Source organism: Daldinia decipiens, assembly GCF_022478715.1.
Source record: "Daldinia decipiens strain CBS 113046 unplaced genomic scaffold F4813scaffold_65, whole genome shotgun sequence".
NCBI lineage: Eukaryota > Fungi > Ascomycota > Sordariomycetes > Xylariales > Hypoxylaceae > Daldinia > Daldinia decipiens.
In genome coordinates, this window is record NW_026054608.1 from 39,781 (window position 1) to 60,339 (window position 20,559).

General features: G+C 48.4%; 6 protein-coding genes across 6 annotated transcripts; 4 read left to right on the plus strand and 2 right to left on the minus strand.

The window, feature by feature from the left end:
• Nucleotides 1–643: 643 nt before the first annotated feature.
• On the plus strand, nucleotides 644–2,021 carry F4813DRAFT_383925 (WD40 repeat-like protein; the record flags this gene model as incomplete). The annotated part of the gene is made up of 2 exons (XM_049246002.1): nucleotides 644–902; nucleotides 964–2,021. The coding sequence occupies 2 exons, from the start codon at nucleotides 644–646 to the stop codon at nucleotides 2,019–2,021; spliced, it is 1,317 nt and encodes a 438-aa protein (XP_049094522.1).
• A 324-nt stretch (nucleotides 2,022–2,345) lies between these two features.
• Nucleotides 2,346–3,401, minus strand: F4813DRAFT_383926 (xylose isomerase-like protein; the record flags this gene model as incomplete). Its single annotated transcript, XM_049246003.1, has 1 exon — nucleotides 2,346–3,401. The coding sequence occupies one exon, from the start codon at nucleotides 3,399–3,401 to the stop codon at nucleotides 2,346–2,348; it is 1,056 nt and encodes a 351-aa protein (XP_049094523.1).
• Nucleotides 3,402–6,134: 2,733 nt separating this feature from the next.
• Nucleotides 6,135–8,287, plus strand: F4813DRAFT_383927 (Xanthine/uracil permease; the record flags this gene model as incomplete). The annotated part of the gene is made up of 6 exons (XM_049246004.1): nucleotides 6,135–6,547; nucleotides 6,647–6,911; nucleotides 6,962–7,112; nucleotides 7,173–7,638; nucleotides 7,720–7,919; nucleotides 8,007–8,287. The coding sequence occupies 6 exons, from the start codon at nucleotides 6,135–6,137 to the stop codon at nucleotides 8,285–8,287; spliced, it is 1,776 nt and encodes a 591-aa protein (XP_049094524.1).
• Nucleotides 8,288–8,476: 189 nt separating this feature from the next.
• F4813DRAFT_306465 (mitochondria protoheme IX farnesyltransferase) lies at nucleotides 8,477–10,752 on the plus strand. Its single transcript, XM_049240826.1, has one exon. It carries the CDS (start codon nucleotides 8,781–8,783, stop codon nucleotides 10,299–10,301), a length of 1,521 nt encoding a protein of 506 aa, XP_049094525.1. The 5' UTR covers nucleotides 8,477–8,780; the 3' UTR covers nucleotides 10,302–10,752.
• A 246-nt stretch (nucleotides 10,753–10,998) lies between these two features.
• Nucleotides 10,999–12,735, minus strand: F4813DRAFT_306653 (uncharacterized protein). The gene is made up of 2 exons (XM_049240827.1): nucleotides 11,809–12,735; nucleotides 10,999–11,725 (listed from the first exon to the last, which is right to left on the minus strand). The coding sequence occupies exons 1-2, from the start codon at nucleotides 12,334–12,336 to the stop codon at nucleotides 11,243–11,245; spliced, it is 1,011 nt and encodes a 336-aa protein (XP_049094526.1). The 5' UTR covers nucleotides 12,337–12,735; the 3' UTR covers nucleotides 10,999–11,242.
• A 4,095-nt stretch (nucleotides 12,736–16,830) lies between these two features.
• F4813DRAFT_377637 (general substrate transporter) lies at nucleotides 16,831–19,486 on the plus strand. The gene is made up of 5 exons (XM_049245255.1): nucleotides 16,831–17,506; nucleotides 17,582–18,409; nucleotides 18,502–18,885; nucleotides 18,945–19,084; nucleotides 19,157–19,486. The coding sequence occupies exons 1-5, from the start codon at nucleotides 17,299–17,301 to the stop codon at nucleotides 19,316–19,318; spliced, it is 1,722 nt and encodes a 573-aa protein (XP_049094527.1). The 5' UTR covers nucleotides 16,831–17,298; the 3' UTR covers nucleotides 19,319–19,486.
• The last annotated feature ends 1,073 nt before the right edge of the window (nucleotides 19,487–20,559 follow it).

Genomic DNA, 20,559 nt, shown 5'->3' on the forward strand with positions numbered 1-20,559 from the left:
TTCTATATTGTTATAGGTAGAGTCAAATAACTATGGAGTGATGGATATTATACCTCGAGAAGGTCAAACAGAACTCTCAAGGTTCATAGGACGTAGATTTGCAGGTCAAAGTATAGTGCCACGATTGAAGATAATATAACATATTGATCAGCTGGTAGTAGGTGAATCTATTGAACAATGAGGTTATATATGTCTAGTTAGAAAAGGAAAGTTTGCTATAATTGCGAGTAGAATTAGGGGTTGAGGGACCTATTCATTGTTGCGTACCTTACAGTACCCTTCTATTATCATAGGTATTCATATAAACACTACCTCGCAAAGCCTAATAGCTGCATATGACTTCCTTATCCGATTTCAATTTCTATGTAGTCCTTGTTTTCTTTTCTTTTCTTTTCTTTTCTTTTCTTTTCTTTTCTTTTCTTTTCTTTTCTTTTCTTTTCTTTTCTTTTCTTTTCTTTTCTTTTTTTTTTTTTTTTTTTCCCTAAGTCTTGCGCGTCGAGTCCAATACCACATATTCTACTTTACGCAGAGGTCCTTGGAATATCCACCCGATTTACCAGGATATGGAAAATATGAAGCAGATCTTTAATTAAAAGAGTTTCTGGATTATGTCAATTGCCATGTCAATTGACACCCGCCCATCATGTTCGAAAATCTCTGCACCTTGCCTCTAACTGCCGATCTCTTCTCCCAGGCCTTGCACCCAACAGAACCTCTCCTGGGAGTCGGCCTCTCGACCGGACACGTCCAATGTTTTCGCCTACCTTCTGCCGACCGATCGACCGAGGATAATGCCGACGTGAGTGTCCTGTCGGACGGTAAAGGTACCATTGAGACCGTATGGAGAACCAAAAGGCACAAGGGCAGCTGCCGTACATTGGCATTCAGTAACGATGGCTCAGGTTAGTCGGTTAGATTCTGTGCTATATTTGATAACACAAACTTAACTTGCAAGGCGGATAGCTTTATACTCAGCTGGTACTGATTACCTCCTCAAACACTTTTCTCCTGTAACCGGCCAGGTAGCCTCGAAGATCGCTATCCCATCTACCAAATCGGTCCCGGATTCACCCTCTCTACTACACGTTCTCTCGCCCCAAACGCTCTTACTTGCGTGTGACTCGGGCGCCCTCCATCTTCTCGATCTAAGAGACGGCGCGCTTGCGGCATCGAAACCGCAACAGACTCACTTCCCTCACGATGACTTCGTATCGAGCATCACCGCGCTTCCCCCGTCCGCCGAAAGCACGAGCGGTTACAGCAAGCAATGGATTTCCACTGGTGGGACGACACTAGCCGTCACCGACCTGCGAAGAGGCGTTCTGGTGCGTAGCGATGACCAGGAGGATGAGCTTCTATGTACGGCCTTCATTCCGGGCATGGGACCTAAGAAAAACCGCGAAAACGGTATCGTAGCAGTGGGAACTGGCACTGGGGTTCTTACTCTATGGGACAAAGGAGCTTGGGACGATCAACAGGATCGTGTCGTTGTCGATCCCGTAAAGGGAGGCGGTGAGAGTCTTGACTGTATTGTGCAGGTTCCCGAGGATGTGGCGAGAGGAAAGAAGGTAGTCGTCGGCGTAGGAGATGGTAGCTTGCGCATTGTTGATTTGGCGAAAAGAGAGGTCGAAATTCACTTGCGCCACGACGACATCGAGGCGGTTGTCGGTCTAGGCTTTGACTGTCAAGGCCGCATGATTAGTGGTGGAGGACAAACGATTAAGGTTTGGCAAGAATCATCTTCGCTAAGGCTTGACATCGACGATAGCGATTCGAGTAGCGATTCAAGTAGCGATTCGGACGAATCAGACGATGACGACGACGATGACGATGGTGTGGATGAGAGCATAGTGGTCGGAAATGGGGCTAAGCGCCATGCAAACAGATACTCAGATGATGGCGACTCAGATAGCGACGATGAAGGACCGAAACGAGGTAAAAAGAAACGGAAGGGAAAGGTGAATGTCGTCCTCGGACCTCACGGAGCCCATGGGATTTTACGATTCAAGGGCTTAGATTAGGTGATGTTATGTGCACCGTATGTACCATACAGAATATAAACTAGCATTCATTCTAAGTACATAAACTAACGGATCTAAGTACGAATACTACATGTATGTAGAAGGTAGGTAGGTATACGCGGAATACATACATAAGCTTCCGCCAAATGATGTAAGTGACCGACCGTAAGGGCTAGTTAGATTCCCTAGTTAGATTTCCTATTATCAGATTAACCCCTATTCCCTCAATCATATTCCCTAAGCATTACTTAAAAGGGGAGCCATCGGTTTTAAATAATAATAACATGATAATATATAATATATAGGTATTCGGCCAGCATTCGGTCATAGCGACGCAGCAACCCTTTCGGAACCGGGTACGTCAACTCTCAACTTCATGTCCTTGACTAGCTTTACCCAAGCAGCAGCACCCCGGCTTGCCAATTCCTGAGGCACCACCTCGTCCGTATCCGACATTCTCTGATTAAAGAGCTCCATGCTCACCCAACCTTCAAATCCGAGACCTTGGAAGATGGCCCGCGATATCTGAGCAACGGGAAGATATGCACCGCGTTCCTCCTCACCGTAGAAGAGCCTACAGTTTCGGGACCAACTCATCCGTGCGGGCTGCGATGCGTTGTAGAATTCGTGGCCTTCGACCAAAGGCTCGGCAAGCCGCGCAGCATCAACCACCTGAACATAGAAAACCTTGCTGACATCCACTGTAGTCACGAGCCGAGCTATAGAGTCCCGTACAGCTTGGTCGCAATTCGGAGTGCGGCCTGTCGACGAGGAGGGGTCGGCATAGATACGGCCAGCAATATTGAACGTATCGAGGCAGAGGCCAAAGTTGGGCCGGTCTACAGCCTGTACTATGTCCCAGCTCTGCTCCCATAGGTCGCAGCGAGTGCCCCAACATAGCGCTTCATATACAAAGCGTATCGGTGGTTGCTGGGCGAGACCCATGTCAGCCACTTTTTTAAGGTCGGCGACCGCAATGCGAGCATCGTCTGAAAGTTCGGACGACGGCAGGAAGTTGGAGGGGATCTGCACGGTATCTGTACCAAGGATCCTTGCCAGTTGAAACCAAAATGTAAGCTGCTCTATGCGCTTGAGGTGCGCCCGGCGATCTATCAATCCTTCGTAGTGTGCAAACGGCTGCAAGCATACTATTGCGAGTCCCCTCTCGTGGCAGAGTCTTCGGATTATTCGAGCTGCTTCGAGCTCGTTATCAGATATCGACTCTCCAGGTAGCTGCTGGGCTAGGTGTAGCAGGTCCTCGTGGAAGAGCTCGATGCCTCTATAACCGTACAGCCGAGCCATGTCCAGCTTATGCGCGAGCGGGTGGCCCGCACAACAGCGTCCGAGAGACATAGACGTGATGGCTAATCTGCAGGGCATATTGCTACGCATGGTGTAAAAGAAGGTGTAGTAGAGAAGGTGGACTCCTAGTAACATTCTCGAAGGATCTAACGATAGGTACCTAAATATTTAAGTAAATCTGGCTCATAAAGCACATCGATGAGCGTAGATCATGATCAACCGTAGAATCGATTATAGCAAGGACCGTAACATCCGTTAACAAACTGCGGCGCCTCCGAGTCCTGGAGACAAGAGTTAGAAGCGGGCCCCTGCGTCAGATAACATAGCACTTCCGAGGAGCTAAGTGGCGGAGATGATTTCTCTCAAGTGACAAGGGCGTCGCGTTCGAGACAGGCGAAAACTGTGGCCGCTCGTCCCGGTAGATAGACAAGTCACCAGTAGAAGGGATATGCTAGACTACAATGCTTTTGGGACGGCTACTCTTAGCCTTTATAGCCAATACCACGAGGGGCACCCGAACAATAATTAGCCATAGTTAACATCATATTTAGAACGATTTCTACTCTATTAGGAAACGATACAGGTCGCCACGAGCAACAGCTAGCTCGGAGGCTGGGGTTCGTACATACCAAGTCAAACGCCACTTAGGTGATTAATTAACCCAGGTGAGACATGTCTCTTAGCAGGTTAAAATTAAAGCAAACGGTTGGCGGATGATTACATATGACATGCGGTATTCTAGAGATCTGGTTACATTACACGTTTTGTCGGTCGTAGAACGAAGATTCTCCGACACGGAAGTGAAGAATAAGCGAGGAAAATACTGGAAGTGCAACTCGAGCATTACGAGGTAGTCCTACTTGATATTAAGATCGTAACAAGCGTCCCGGACATGGTATATCAGCTGGATCGTGTAAGGAGTAAACAGAGAAGATAGTTCCTTCTACGTCAATTTACTGGACTCGATTCGTACGTTGTGTTTTACTGTTGTTTTCGACGTGCACCGTCCTTAAAAAGTATCCAAGACTCGACCACGGCATAGGTATATCCTAGATAGTTATATCTTACACAGACCCGTCATCAGTGTTACCTATCGAGGCTACTAATGTCCCACACCGTACTACTATGAAATATTCATGTACACGGGTTGTTTTGGGGGGACTTACCAAGTACTTACCTATAATAGGCACTGTACGTTGTATCAGAGACGAACAATAGGTAGTGCTGCAGTAATAATCTAGTGTAACATATCAGCTTAGAGTCTTCTATCAGATCTAGTGAATTTATCTTTTTGGGTCTTTATGATCCAAGCTCCAAGCTTAGGCCTCAGGAGTATTGCATCCCTTACGCCGCGGCGGCTACATGTAGCTCTCGAGTATGAGCGTAGAGGATATCGTCAAGTACGCAACGCCTTCACAAAATAAACCCAACCGCGAAGCGGCGAAAGGCGACGAGCCCGGAGCACGGCGTCGTAGGCCGGAGACACCCACACCGGAATTCGCGGCGATCCTACGTGTCTCGGGTGATTCAACGTCGGAGCTAAAACGAAGAGCCGCTTTCCCAACAGAGAGAGTATCTAACCGTACTGTCCTATGGCTGTCATGTGGGCGTAAGAGTAGAGGGGCACACTCAACACTAGGCTCAACACTAATATCAGTTCTCGTAGCCCTTATCTAGATGGAGAGACTAAGGCGTGCTATTGTCATACGTTATACTATCTGTTCTATCAACTGTTCTATCAGATATATCAGATACCGCTGAGCCAAAGTCGACTAGTGCAAGCCGGGGGGCGACGGGGAGACGGGGGTTTATGGCGCGGCTCCCCACTTTGTTCTTTTCTTATCTATAACCAGTCAGCGTTTGTTGTTTAGAGATTCGCTTCGTGCAGTTGTCCTAGCTATCAGAAGTATTTTATTAATTCAGCTCTTTCATTCCGGATTGTGAATGGCCAATTGATTCGGATATGACATCCGAGATGAGCAAGGTAGATGATCTCAAGGCCACCTAAATTAGTTATCTATATCTACCTACCTAAACCTATGTATATCTAGCTACGTAGGCAAGCTACCTGTAGTTAAGCTGACTGATATCTCTGACAAACTGTCGCCTTTAATGTACACAGAAGCGTCGAAGTCTCGATTTTGATTTTTAGCTACACCTGAAAGATAAAACAAAAAAAAATGAAGAGGCGTATTCCTTGAGTTGTAGACGGCCTACAGCGTAACTGCCTGGGTAGTCAGATGATAATATCGGTCAGCTCCGCTATACCATCTCGCTAATATCCTCTTTTCCTATTAGGCGCATGCCGTGAGATCAGAGTTAGCTCTAGATAGGCGCGGCATGGTAAACGAGATAAAATAGGAAATTTTCTGGCACCTCTATGATGATCCTTGCTGTTTACTAATAAAGCAGTCCTGCTCCTCCAGCAACTTTAAGTTCCAAGGTTGGCAATATTGCCTAATAAGTGCTTTCTTACCTTTTATCTCGCATTTAATAACGTATGCGTATGAGGCTTTTGCGCTGTCAGACTTTACTCAACATACCCATCTCGTCAGCGCACCCGTGCCTCCGAACGTAGTATCGCCCGAAAAATAAGTTCACCAACGACGAGCTCCGATTACGGTGGTGACACTAAACCGGATAATGAGACTTGAACAGGATCTGTATACCGTGACTACCTCCTCCTTTACTTAAGCAATATCTTGGTATCTACTGTACCTATCTCCGGTATACATACCATTTCTCGAGTTTTACTCTTAGAATTTCCTCCCTACCTGCGCCCTCAATTCCCAGTCGTCCCTCTCGGGCAAAATGGACGAGGACCAGGGCCCATCTCAAATCGTGCCTCAACACGAACCGAAAAAGACCTTGAGTAGCCGACTTAATGGAGTCAAGAAGACGTTGTTCACGAAACAGGGGCTTGTGGGCGACTACGATTATGCCTTTCTTCTGAGGCCGAAACTACCGTTTATGAAGAGGTCTCGACAAGCTTCACCTTTTTTCGGCCTCAACGATAAGATGCCAGTCGTTTTGGCACTTGTCCTTGGCCTTCAGCATGCTCTAGCGATGTTGGCTGGAATCATCACGCCTCCCATTCTCATGTCGGGATCAACCGGTGTTAACTTCCCTGTCGATATGCAGCAGTATCTAGTCTCCACGGCCCTGATCGTGTCTGGTATACTCTCCATGATCCAGATCACTAGATTTCACATCTACAAGACGCCGTGGGTAGCCCTGCTCCTCCCAGTATTTCATTTTTTATCGCGGCAGAATTCTCTTCCGCACTCACGTAAATATCAGACTTACTAACCCAGCGCATATAGATATTATATTGGGACAGGACTTATCTCCGTTGTCGGTATCTCATTTTCCATCATCCCCGTCGCCCAGGGGGCGTTTGCGCAAATGTACGCCAATGGTTTCTGTCCGACTGACGCGGACGGCACGAAGCTCCCATGTCCCGATGCTTACGGTGCGCTTCTCGGGACCGCGGCGGCGTGCGCCCTCATCGAAGTGCTCATCGCCTTTATACCGCCTAGCATCATGTTGAGAATTTTCCCCCCCATCGTTACCGGTCCCACGGTGATGGTAAGCTTACCGCGCTTCTAAGTTGAGTATCTCGCTAATTTTCTATAAAGTTGATTGGAATCAGCCTCATCGAAACTGGTTTTAAGAACTGGGCCGGAGGCAGCGGGCCTTGCGCAGACGCCACGCACGCAGCGTTCTTCGACGTCTGTCCTAATGTAGGCGCCCCTCACGCCTTGCCATGGGGATCGCCAGAGTATCTAGGTAGGTTACTATATTCATCAACGTAAAGTTATTCACTAGTATTGATATGTATACTACTAGGTCTTGGTTTCTCCGTCTTTCTCACAGTCATTCTCTGCGAACGCTTCGGGGCTCCGATCATGAAGTCTACGAGTGTCATAATCGGTCTCCTCGTTGGCTGCATTATCGCCGCTGCGACGGGTTACTTTGACCGTTCGGGAATCGATGCCGCCCCGGTCGCCTCTTTCATATGGGTTCACACATTTAAGCTTACCGTATATGGACCCCTAGTCCTACCTGTACTGGCAGTTTTTATCATCTGTGCGTGTGAGTCTATCGGTGACATTACGGCCACATGCGACGTGTCGCGCCTCGAAGTAGAAGGAAGGATGTACGAATCCCGTATCCAAGGTGGTGTGCTAGCCGACGGCCTAAACGGCATCCTCGCTGCTCTTATGACGATTACACCCATGTCTACCTTTGCCCAAAATAACGGGGTCATCGCTCTTACGCGCTGTGCGAATCGGACTGCTGGATACTGCTGCTGGTACGTCTTCTTTAATTTTGACTTTTGGGGTTTTATCTTTTTTATATATTAGTTTTGATACTAACGGTTGGGTGAGAAAAGTTTTTTTCTTATAATAATGGGTGTTTTTGCGAAATTTGCCGCCGCTCTCGTCGCTATTCCTTCTCCCGTCCTCGGGGGTATGACTACGTTTCTATTCTGTTCGGTAGCCGTATCTGGCATAGCAATCATATCAAATGGAGTGCCGTTTACTCGTCGAAATCGATTCATCCTGACTGCCGGATTGTCGATCGGATATGGAGGTTAGTTTCGTTCCCCTTGCCCCTTAACCTCTCTTCAGCCCTCTGTATGGAGTATGTTTACCGAGTATGCTAACGAGAACAAAATAGCGACTTTGGTTCCGACCTATTTTTCAAATGTCTTCAGCTATAGCGGCGACAATAAAAGTCTTCAGGGATTCCTAGATGCTATCGTGTTAGTTATGGAGACAGGTTTTGCCGTTACCGCGTTCGTCTGCATCATCCTCAATCTCGCGCTAGAAGAGGAGATAGAAGAGACGGACGAAAAGCTGGTGGCTACCGACGAGCCGGTAGCGTCTAAGGGTATGGTTACTAATCGTCAGAGCCTAGATAGTAGTAGGAATGCCTCGGGTCATGAGAAACAGGGTTGATCAATACCGCAGGTACTTACCTAACCTATCAACCTACCTAACCTAGGTATATATATAGGTACCTATATATATAATAGCGAATGTTTGAATACGAGTATCTTTTTAGCATTTAATGAATGTGAATAAATGCTCTTATTAGCTATCTAACTAATTACTTCACGTATATACCTACTTAGGTACGTACATGTTATTACTCTTAATTTTCTACAAGTTGAATCTTGGTATAAGTGGATCGTACCTAAAGTGTCGATACCCGTTCATACATATCGATCGAGGTTTACACGCTATGTATCGCTACGTATCGGATAGCCTACAGAACGGGCCGGGCCCCGCTAATCGGTACAACGGGAAAACGAATTAGCCGAACTTTCATTTTCTCGTATCAAATTGTTCCATCCCACGATCCCGCATCTTCAACACCGGTATGTTCGAGACCCATGCGCCTAGCTCTGTCCCTTGACCAACGCAATTGGCGACATGAGCTGCAGTCAGTATGCGCCTACGGCCTCCCGGATATCTACTCCGTCCTTCCACTCTCAGTAATGCCTGCTGGCGGTGTAGTCAACAGCTAAGTTATGGGAATTCGCAACTTACAAGAACCTTCGCCCACGCCGCTCCTGTAGCACCGAAGCAACAATCTCGACTGAAGGCCGGATACTTTTTGTCTAACAAAATTCTACCTCGACCCCATGATGATGGCCTAAACCCCCAGTCGTTTGCGGCCTCGACCGCCCCCGACGAAGCCAGCAAAGCTACCACCACGAGCCAAGTAAACCAACATCTCCCTCACCGGCGACGTCAAGCAGCAAAGCGCCACGCTGCCAATATACCTGGTTCAGCCCCGCCAACTGATGCTGAAACCCCCCTCCCGCAAGATGCCTCATCTGCGCTTACGACGGAGTCTACGAAGCATCCCGCCAATTCTTTCCGTCGACAGCTGTCCCTTCTCCTTTCCCTGTCGAAACCTCGCCTTACCATTCTAGTCGTTCTCACAGCTATGGCGCCCTATGCGCTATACCCCGTACCGGCCTTTCTCTCCCCGTCTATCGGTCTAGACACGCCCTCCCTCTCGCCTTTAACCCTGACCTTTCTCACGACCGGCACCGCGCTCTGCTCCGCTAGCGCAAATGCTCTTAACATGCTCTACGAACCAGCTTGGGATGCCAAGATGACGCGCACACGAAACCGACCCCTCGTTCGGGGCCTCTTATCCGAACGTAAGGCTCTCGTCTTCGCCGTTCTTGCTGCCGTTGCCGGAGTTGGTAGCCTCTACTTCGGCGTAAATCCCACAGTCGCCTTCCTTGGTGCTGCTAACATCGCACTCTACGCTGGAGTTTACACGCCAATGAAACGTGTCTCGTGGCTGAACACTTGGGTCGGGGCGGTCGTCGGAGGCATACCGCCGCTTATGGGTTGGGCTGCGGCGGCTGGTGAATCCGCGACGGGGGATGGATCATTCCGCGAACTCCTCTTTACGACGGATGCGATCGGTGGTTGGCTGCTTGCCGCGCTCCTGTTTGCTTGGCAATTTCCTCACTTCATGGCTCTGTCGTGGCCTATAAGAGAAGAATACAAAGCGGCCGGCCACAAGATGCTGTGCTGGATCAACCCTGCTCGCAACGGACGCGTAGCGCTAAGGTATAGCTTGTTATTCTTCCCTCTGTCTATCGGGCTCTGCGCCGTAGGAGTAACAGAATGGAGCTTCGCGGCGACAAGCCTACCGGTCAATTTCTGGCTGGCGCGAGAAGCGGTGCGATTCTGGCAACAGGAAGGCTTCAAGGGGAGCGCGCGGGGGTTATTTTGGGCTAGCGTTTGGCACTTACCAGTCATCATGGTACTCGCTCTCGTTCAGAAGAAGGGGATGTGGGGGCGAGTTTGGAGAAGTATCGTTGGAGAGCCAGATCTCGAGGACGAGGACGAGTACGAGGACTGGGTCGTAGACCAAATCAGCCAAGAAGCTGAGGCCGCCGATGGCGAGGCCCAAAAAGCAGTGCCTCCTATTCGGTCCGAGTGAGGTAACACCCAAGTCGGGCTTCTGCAGAGCTACTCGAGACGGCGGCCTCGAACGAACTAAAAATTAATATGTAACATATCTTGTCGAATGTATAAGAAGGGGTTTAAAACGACACCTGGTCAGGCATATTGCATTGTTTAGATGCGTGCAATCGACACGAAGTCAGGATAATCACTCGAACTAAGGAACGGACGCACTATCGCAATTCCTACGATCCCCACGTAGCTGAATGATCTAATGATTAATACTCTTATGTCTGGCTATACCTAGGAACCTCTTATGAGCTCAACCAAGAAATCACCACCCTTAATCCTGTGGTATCTATGCAATAAAGATCTAGTATACAGTGCATTGGATAGTCATAAGTTTTCCGGCGCAGAAATGCAATCATTAGCTGGTAGACAAATACCTCGGGCCCAGCAACCCCAATCCCCTAGTTTTGATCCGCGATAAATAAAGGAGGGTTGCCATAGTCGGCAGCACGACAAAACCCCCCCGAACAATTATAAAGGAGCGTAGACTCGTTCTTTTAGCAGTTCAATCTTCATCCGCTGTACTCTCTGTAATCCCATACCGCCCAGCATCTTCCTCGCAACGACGAGCTGCTCGCCGGCAGTTCCCTCGCCTTCCCACCTTCCTTTATATTCCTAAGAATGGCCATGCAATGCTTACGCCGTGAACGCCTAGGCAGCAATGCTGCAGTAAGTAAAAAAATGAAAAATAAAAAAAAAGTAAATAATAAGCAGTGTGGTTGACAATGAGCAATGTTGGCCGCGCCCCGATCCGCTAGAAAGCCGCAAGTCCAGGTTTTGTAGATTGGGATACCGTTACAACGGGATAATGAAAATGAATACTCTCCAAGGTAGAAAGTAGATAACGAGCGAAAAGCTGAATGAGAAATTATGAATATCGACCCGGTGACGCCAAATTATGTCTTATTCTCACATGCCGTGAGCATGACCGCCGTTGTGACCCGGTCGATTAATTATGGCGTCGATTCCCATGTCAACGCTGGGGAGCCTCTGCCCGTCGCCCATATAAGGAGAGCCTCCCTGAGAATGAGAGCCGTGCATCGCGTTGCCGTAATGAGCGGCAGCGGCCGTAGAGGAGACGGAAGAGCCGTAGCTGGAGGAGAGCCCGCCGGCGCTAGTGGTGTAATTGGCACCGTACGGGTTGCTGCTGAGAGCCATGGGATGCATGGCACCGCCGTAACCGCCACCGTTACTGCCGCCCGAGTGCGAACTGGATGCTGTCGTCTCGGGACTGCTGTAAGAGGCATCGAGGTCATCTACTGGAGTCAGACCAATGCCTGAAATGCCGCTATCGTCGTCATACCCATGCATTGGATGGCCAGATTCCAGCCTCTCCCGTCGCGCTGCTGACCGAGCTGCCGACTGCAAGTTCTTCAGACCGTTGTTCATGCACTATAGTAAAGGGTGACCTTTTATTAGCTGATATCCCTAGTAAATCTGAAAAAAAAAAAAAAAGGGCGGGGGGATAAACTAACCTTAGCCTCGACAACTATCCACTTCTCTCCCGTGCGCGCGGCGAGCGGCTGCCAGATTTCTTTGCGCATACTCATATACTCTTTGGCCAGGCGCTCCAGCTTTCTGTTGTCCCAGTCGTCTGCACCCTTTCGCTCCATCAACCGCTCGTGGCGCTTCCGGCAGGCGTTGGGCGACTTGTTCGGAAAGTAGCTGCTTTGGATCTGAGCCCAGTTGAGGCCCTGCTGCCTTGCTGCCAACAAGTTCTGATCATCCTGGACCGTCCAGGCTCCGGAAGAAGGACGATTAGGCATCGGGGCCTGAGTCACTACGTCCGCGGGATAAGGGTCGTAAGGCTGTGCTTGCATAGGAGGCTGCGCCGATGTTGAGGCGATAGTAGGGTAATATCCACCCGTGTTTAAGGGTAGAGATGGCCGTGTGCTGTAGATGGGGACCGGAGCCGACGGGGCGAGGGATACAGGCATGGCATTCGGGTTCGAGTAGCGGTTATGGCTCGAGCTGGACGAGCGAGTGTGTTTCGGCATATTCATTGGCGGTAGGCGTAACGGGGAGATGACACATAAAAACCAAAACGTAAAGAAGCAGGGTTACCGGGCAAAGGAAGGGTATCGGTTCCGAATAGACGGGCAGGGTTATTAGGATTAGCGATATCTGGGTTGATTCCCTATGTCTGCTCGAGAAGCGCTTGTATAGGTAAAGCTTCTTCGTATCTTTCAGCCTCACCGGGAGGAGAGGTAGTTACCATGAAAGGCAATGGCAATAATTTTGAGGCAGCTAGGTCGATGACTCGTATCAAACGAATGATGATGAAACGAACGAGGCTGTCAAGGGAAGATAGAACAAGGAAACAAAACGAGAACAGCTTTTAGTTAAGAGAAGACGGAAAAGAAATCGGCCGTTTGATGCTGTAGCGAGAGGGTCCGGGAAGGGAAGGCAATAGACGAGACCAGGTCGCGAAATGGGCGACTCTACTTATAAGGGTAACAGCCGCCTCGGACGACTCGGGTCCAACTAGACGAGGGATAGATAGTGATGGATAGAAAGACAAATGCTTGGCCTACTATTGCAACGCGAGACCCAGGACTGCGGATCTGAAACAAAGCTGTCATGGCGACAGAGGCAGATCTGGAGCGATTGTCAGCTTGGGGGGGCCGACATGCAAGCCGAGTCATGAAACCTGGGTTGTGTATCTGAAAGAGTGGATAGATTCTGTGTAGGCCGTTGATATTGGCTGACGAGCTTCGGGATGGCGTCTGTCTGGAGTTGGGCGGCTACGGAAAAGTGGCCTGGTGTGGAGGGCGGCTAATGGGTATAATGTATAATGTATAATGATACATCCAAGGGGGTTTTGGGGGCACGTATCTGCACTTATCTGCAAGCATCTACACTATACCGAGATGGAGATGGGCCGGAATTCCGGTCAAAAATACCTAGCAAATGGAGCGGATGGTATCAATAGGCGCCAGCCTTATAGGGTACCTAGCTATAGAGTTTAAGCGTTCAAGTATTCCTAGTTACGTATGTGACTAACGACTAGGCTAGGTATTATGCGCGCGCGCGTGCGCTATTGCGACTATGCGGCGGACGACGTCGAAGAAGATACAAGAAAAGAAAGAGAAGGAAGAGAAGGGAAAAAAAAGAAAAGGCAACGCGGATGGACTAGATCGGTATCGACACAATTAACCATTATCATATCTAACTTACCAACAATTCGCCCATAATTTTATCTAAGGTACCATTTGTTATTATCTCCTAGAGGTCAATGTCTTGCGCCTCGCGAAAAAGCGTAGTCGGGTACCATAAGATCCGTACAATACGAATACAACCCTTCTACTACCACTTACACGCAACAGCCGAGACTTATATTCTCTCCCTAAAAATATGAGAGCACGTAATCATCTACACCGGGATGCGGAACGAACCGTCAGAATTGGTATGCTACCCTCATGCCGGTTCATAGTATCACTCGAAGCAGCTCAAGAAGCGCGGCGGCGTAGCCAAGCGGAACGGTACCTTGCATATTGAGACATTACTATTCCATATACCATCATGATAAGGTAAGGGGACTAGGTAAAGCATGGCCCCCACGAACAGACGCATACGCATGTGGATATGCAGCTGTTGATGTGGTTCGACTCGCCCATTCTGGACATGGTGACGAGACGGATGAAAGGTCGAAATATAGTTGTACCAACATCGTGAACATTAAAATCTCAACAACCTAAATAATCTCAACCCGGTTCACACGTTGCAAACATACAGTAATAAGTGACGTTTTGAAACAAGAAGAACTGCTGTTTCGATGAAGGTGGAGAGGCGGCATTGGACAAGAGGAGGGGAGTTGAGAGAAGGGTTAAGATGACCCCTGAAAAAGAGAAGGTCGGAAAAAAAGATGGAGGCGCGCGTCTAAGATTTGACGCTAAAATAAACAACGATCGTCGTACCCGGGCGACAAAGCACAAAGAAAATACCTAATCAAGCTTAGCCTCTCTATATACATATATACATCGGTATTCTGTCCAGCATTTTGCCGACGACAGATGCAGACTTCGCATATCGTTATTTTTGTCGGTGCTACGCTATCAGCGGTACTTTGCATCTATTCGCATCCACCACGGCGGGAAAATCACGTGTATTTTCTTGGCCATCCAGGGTTGGTCGTCTCTTATTCGTCGGATATTTTTAAAATAGACAATAGACAATAGACAATCCACTTTTCTCCCTCTCCCGCAGACGGTAAAGTAAACATCTTCGCTACAACATCAAAATTACCAGCCTTATGTATGAACTAAAGAAATTTTTGCGCGTATGAAGCCGGTAGTAACACTCCTTCGAAAGCTATTTCGCTGTGCCTCGGAGCTGTAGCGGTTTCTGATGCAATGCAACGGCCCTGTCTTAGTTTAACTAGGTAGGTTAATTATCAACCTTGGGGGTTACGGATGGTGCCGTACGTAAGAGGCAGTAAGCCCTTTTCTTCTTCTTTTTCTTTCGTAAGTCTGACCCTAGCTAGATTTGTCTATGTTACGTGAGCTCTTCGTCGTCCTGCATCATTTTCCTTCGGGAAATTTTGTGGGGGCGAACCGGTAGTTGCAGCTGATAAATAATATAACTATATGCTACCATATCATATATGAGGTGCGTTTCGAGGCGGCTATGATGTCTCCCACTTAGCTCCTGAATCCTCCCCGCCACGCGTTTCAGAGAACGTGATAACTCAGCTATACCAGGCCACCTCGGCCACCTTCGAGTTGACAGCACGCAGAGGAGCAGATGTGCACATGGTAGCAGAGACCTGCCTGTCGGCCTTGAAAGTCTACAACGCCATACGTGCGGGAGTGACGTTAGGCGCAGACCTGACAATGATTGGATGTCTGAGCACGACTGCTGAGACGGCGGTACATCCTTCCGAAGAGTGCCGCTCGACAAGCGCCTCGTTTGCGTACAGCCTTACCAGGAGACGTTCCTAAGTTATCCCGAAGTGACGACATGTCGGATAGTGTCTATCGTATTGATATTGTACTGTTCGGACCAACAGTCGAGACGTCTTGACCGATGCGGACGCCATCTTGCGATACATTAAGGGATAACGTTGAGGCCTGACTTGAGCAAAGTTGGGCGTAGCTATCAGTGTCCAATACCATATTTCGTACATATAGCTCGTATGGAAACTGCCAACTCAGCCGAGGTTTTAGTTATGGGCTGATAGCGGATCTTATCATGTCGCAAAACTACTAACTTATGCTCACATCTAACTGTTAAGCGTTGCCTGTTAGTCATGGGTCAGTATATGCCCTATATCTTTACCCAACGACGACCATAGGGAAGCGTGGCCAAAGTAATTCATGACGTAATACATATCACGTCTCGATCTATATATCTCAAAATTCGACCAACTACAGTCACCTAGGCCATCTCTTAAATTTACTAGAATTCTTGGAGACATGTTGACCATATTAGAACGCGAAGCCATAAGAGACTATCTTTGAATCCTAGGATGAAACTACATCACGAGGGAGTCGAATTCGTATTTGTTCCATAACGGCCATAACGGGAGAAAGAAATCTCGACGTTGAATATAAGTGCCAGTACACTATCCCGCAAGCTACAAGTTACACTTTGTTGCGAGACCACTAGGTTACCTCCTAGTATCGTTTATGATAGGCAGTAGATAGATCACTCCACATTGCTTCAAGTTCCAGCCGGATCTCTATTATGTAAAGTATCAATAATCATGCTGGACCTAGGCTGATAAACTGACACTAAGTCTAAGTAAGCGATGTTGTCCGAGAAATGCCAGCTGAAATGCTCATTAATCAACCTCACGTGGAGTTCCCCAATCCCAGATAATCCTTCTAGCTGGGGTAATTCAGGCTAAATTCAGACCCCGGTCAAGCCAGGGATCCTCAACCCGATGGGGAATAGCTCTAACCAGCCTGTCTACCTGTTGGCAATATTACCCCGAGATACCCCACACAGGATAGCTTTTCTCCAAGAATCCTTTGAAGGTCGTGATCTCGTATCCAAGTTGCGGAAGAGAAGCTTCATACAAGCGCGTCGTCTATCAACTCGGGCGAGACGCCATCATGGTTAATATATCATAACTCGTTCAACCTTTCATCTCGTAACTCGTTGACGACAAGGAGAACTCTGTTAGCAACAAGTCAAGTCGTCATCCGGGAAACATACAATGGTACGGATGACCCCTGTCAGGCCCAACACGCACTAGTCATGCTTGGCGGCAGCTGTTCACTTATTGAGGCATGTACTATCTTCTACCTTCTTCTACCTACTTAACCTTTTTGAAACAGCACTTTTTGCCTCCAGAATAATTATATAATTATCGAAAGTCGGAATCGTATAGAAAATTGAAACATATGTTATTTAGTATTTTCCCCAATCTTTTATCCTGCCGTTCTATTAGAATATTACTTGATATATAAAAGTAACCTAGTACTTTATGTATATACTTGCTTCTCAGCTGTCAGGTGCGCGCCAAGTGTAGGGCAGCTGCCAGCAAGCCCAATAGGGGTGCCCTATGGACAAAACTTTTGAAAGGGGTCATCCGTATAACCGGGAGTTGCTCTCACCAATCAACCCAGGATCTCGGCCGTAGTTCGGTACCCCAAACTTTACCGACCTATTTATCCCGCATCCTGGTAATATCTTGAACGGGGTCCCCATAGTCTTTACTCTAGCGCGTGGGCCGATGCTATCATGCAGTAACCATCGTACGTCGCTTTTCCGGGGTATGTAGAATAGCCTAGCCTATCCCCATGTCCCATTTACCGGTGTGTTCATGGCCTTATTTATATCGGGACGTCCCCCCAGGCACCGCCGATGCACCGCTATCGTCTAACCCGTGTGCTGGTGGGCTGGATTGCTACGTTGATCTCGAGACTTCTTCTCTGCGCGACAGTTTTGTTTTCATCCGAGAAATCGAGGTCGACTTATGCAATAATAGTGCCCTTTAGAAACATCCGTATTCGGTCACGATGGTTGCGGGAGGCGACTCGGGCTTCGCCGCGTACAATGTGGCCCTCAAACGCCGCCAGGAGATGATGGGCGCGTCCGGTCCCATGGCCCTAGTAAAAAACTTCAAAGTTTTTAGGATCGCCTTGTTCGCTTGTATCGGTGGTATCCTGTACGGTTACAATCAGGGCATGTTCTCGGGCCTTCTCGCCATGCCTTCCTTCAAGTCTCGTGAGCATTGACCAAAATTTCAGGCTGTTAGCTGGTTTGTTGGTGTGTGGTCATATGCTGATAAAGTAACTATAGATATGGGCGAGTATGACCCGTTTGACGACTCGGCAGATCAGACGAAGAAGGGGTGGCTTACAGCTATCCTCGAGCTCGGAGCTTGGATTGGCGCGCTGCTATCCGGGTTCATCGCCGAAGCCATCTCCCGCAAATATGGCGTCCTGGTAGCGGTAACAGTCTTCGTCATTGGGGTCGTCATCCAGGCGACGGCGCAGTCCGGTGGGCCTAACGTTATTCTCGGAGGCCGCTTCGTTACGGGTATGGGCGTCGGTTCCTTGGCCACGATCGTGCCCATATACAACTCCGAGGTCGCACCCCCCGAGATTCGAGGCGCGCTCGTTGCTCTCCAGCAGCTCGCAATCACATTTGGTATCATGGTAAGCTTCTGGATAGACTACGGTACCAACTATATCGGCGGCACAACTCTCGGCCTCCAAACAGATGCTGCGTGGCTCGTTCCTATCTGCCTGCAGCTTTTCCCTGCTGTGATCCTCTTTGTAGGAATGATCTTCATGCCCTTCTCCCCGCGTTGGCTAGTTCACCACGGCCGCGAGGACGAAGCACGCAAAATCCTAGCCAGCCTCCGTGGCCTAGCTGCTGACCACGAACTTGTCGAACTTGAATTCCTCGAAATCAAAGCCCAGTCGCAGTTCGAAAAGCGAACCGTAGCTGAGCACTTCCCTCACCTGAGCGAGCTAACAGCGTGGAATACCTTTAAGCTTCAATTTGTGGCCATTAAGTCTCTGTTCCAGACGAAAGCGATGATCAAGCGCGTTGTCGTTGCCACCGTTACAATGTTCTTCCAGCAGTGGACGGGTATCAACGCCGTCCTGTATTATGCACCCAGTACGTGGTTTTTATTTTAGTTTCTTCAGTTTGCCCTAATTTCCTCAATTTTACTAGTAGATATGAAATCATTCTTACAAGTCATATCATAGGTATATTCACTTCTCTTGGCATGAGCAATACCACTACGAGCCTGTTGGCTACCGGCGTCGTCGGTATCGCCATGTTCGTATTCACCGTGCCCGCCGTACTCTATATCGACCGCGTCGGGAGGAAGCCCATACTGACTATCGGTGCTATCGGGATGGCTACCTGCCATATCATCATAGCCGTGATCGTCGCAAAGAACGCAAACCAGTGGGCTAGCCAACCTGCGGCCGGCTGGGCTGCTGCTGCCATGGTCTGGCTCTTTGTAATCCATTTCGGTTACTCCTGGGGTCCTTGCGCGTGGATTATCGTGGCCGAAATCTGGCCGCTCAGCTCTCGGCCCTACGGAACTGCTCTTGGCGCTTCGAGCAACTGGATGAACAATTTTAGTACGTCTTCTAGAACATTCAGCTGACTCCCATACCTTCGGTGCTAACCTATCCTCTAGTTGTCGGTCAGGTCACGCCAATTATGCTTAATAAGATTGGCTATGGTACCTACGTCCTCTTTGGTCTTTTAACATTTATGGGAGCCGGGTTTATCTGGTTCTTCGTGCCCGAGACTAAACGGCTAACCCTTGAAGAGATGGTGAGTATCTGCGAAGCTACCGAGAACCCTAGTTTTATTGCAGTGTATTCTAACAAAGTCGACTCATATTAGGACGTCGTATTCGGTTCTGAAGGCACAGCACAGGCTGACTTTGAACGCATGGAGGAAATCAACAGAGAGATCGGACTGACCGCGATGCTTAATGACCTAGTCGGCACTTCTAGCAGCGGCGACGTGGTAGACGAAAGAAAGCATAAGCTCGAAGATAATTAGGTTGTCCGAGCTACCTTCGGGGTGGTTTTAGAGAAATCTGAGTGCTTAGGTGTACATGTTGGAATTATTAGCATTCGGTGAGCTTTGATGCAAAAATGATTAAATAGTTAAAAACTCGACTCTAGCGAAGTAGCTTAGGTAGTTATATAATAATGTATTGTTACAAAATCGTAATGCCCACCCTAAAAGGGACATTCTCGTTACAAATACTAAAGGTCACTCTAGGAGCTAGTCGTTATCTATTCTCTATGCCTACATCCTCAGTAAACTATAACTCACAAGGGGTTGTACTTTTTATGCGAGGCCTTCGACGCCCATCTACATGTAGCTTTCGTCAGCAAGAAAACGGGCCGACACTGGGAAACATAACGGAAATTGAATTCTACCGTCGTACAAATCAAAGCCATCAAATCTATTACCTATGACACGCCTAACGGTTTCTATGAGAAAGCTCTCAGGGTGATAACTGAGCACATGCATGTCCTTCGGTGAAATGTCTTTGGTGATATGTTGGACTAATAGGGACACCTGCGCTCTTGGTTAAGCCGTACCTAGGGATCTTGGGGACAATGTTATTCCAATTCTGGATAGCCATCGTTGACAATAAAGTACTGCCATATATTGTCAGAGAGCATCCGCCGCGCTTGGCTCGTAGTAACTATGACGCAGTCTATATATAAGCTATTTAAGGCAGGATGGTCGCAGTGTTCCGGTAGCGTTAACTGGACACCTCGCGCTGGCATATGGGATACCCCTGACCAGTACAGCTAGTGCAGACTAGTTAAGAGCGGTTCGGGGCCTTTGTTCATCCCGAGCTTGTGAATTAACGTGTTATTATAAGGGGACATCTCCCTCAGAAGTCGACGGGTTTGGGTCGGAGAGTATGACGAAATGAAAGCCTTATGCTGTATAGTACCTATTTATTGCTCAAGCTTAGTGATGCGATGAAGGGACAAAGGTCGGGTAACACAACTAGATCGACGCGTAAAGGACCTTAAGTAAGATTTTGGGGCAGGTATATGGACGAGATACTTTGATACCGTGTCGGCTTAACTCAGTCCTTGTAGCTACTTTATCACCCGCTCTCTGGAAGAACGGCAATATATTTAAACAATTTCTTATTTTATGGATATGCGGTATTCCATGACGTAACGATTCGGTCGTTCGAGCAGATGGAAGTGAAACTACCACTTGATCCTCTAGGTCTTCATGTTCTGCCTGATCTGATACAAAAAAATAAG

What these genes read in the sequence shown, in the direction of transcription:
- F4813DRAFT_306653 (XM_049240827.1), bottom strand. Translation starts at nt 12,336, where the DNA reads ATGAATATGCCGAAACACACTCGCTCGTCCAGCTCGAGCCATAACCGC. An exon ending in GGATAGTTGTCGAGGCTAAG is followed by an intron (nt 11,726 to 11,808) that starts GTTAGTTTATCC and finishes CCTTTACTATAG; the next exon opens with TGCATGAACAACGGTCTGAA.
- F4813DRAFT_306465 (XM_049240826.1), top strand. Translation starts at nt 8,781, where the DNA reads ATGCGCCTACGGCCTCCCGGATATCTACTCCGTCCTTCCACTCTCAGT.
- F4813DRAFT_377637 (XM_049245255.1), top strand. Translation starts at nt 17,299, where the DNA reads ATGGTTGCGGGAGGCGACTCGGGCTTCGCCGCGTACAATGTGGCCCTC. An exon ending in CATGCCTTCCTTCAAGTCTC is followed by an intron (nt 17,507 to 17,581) that starts GTGAGCATTGAC and finishes AAGTAACTATAG; the next exon opens with ATATGGGCGAGTATGACCCG. An exon ending in CAACTGGATGAACAATTTTA is followed by an intron (nt 18,886 to 18,944) that starts GTACGTCTTCTA and finishes CCTATCCTCTAG; the next exon opens with TTGTCGGTCAGGTCACGCCA.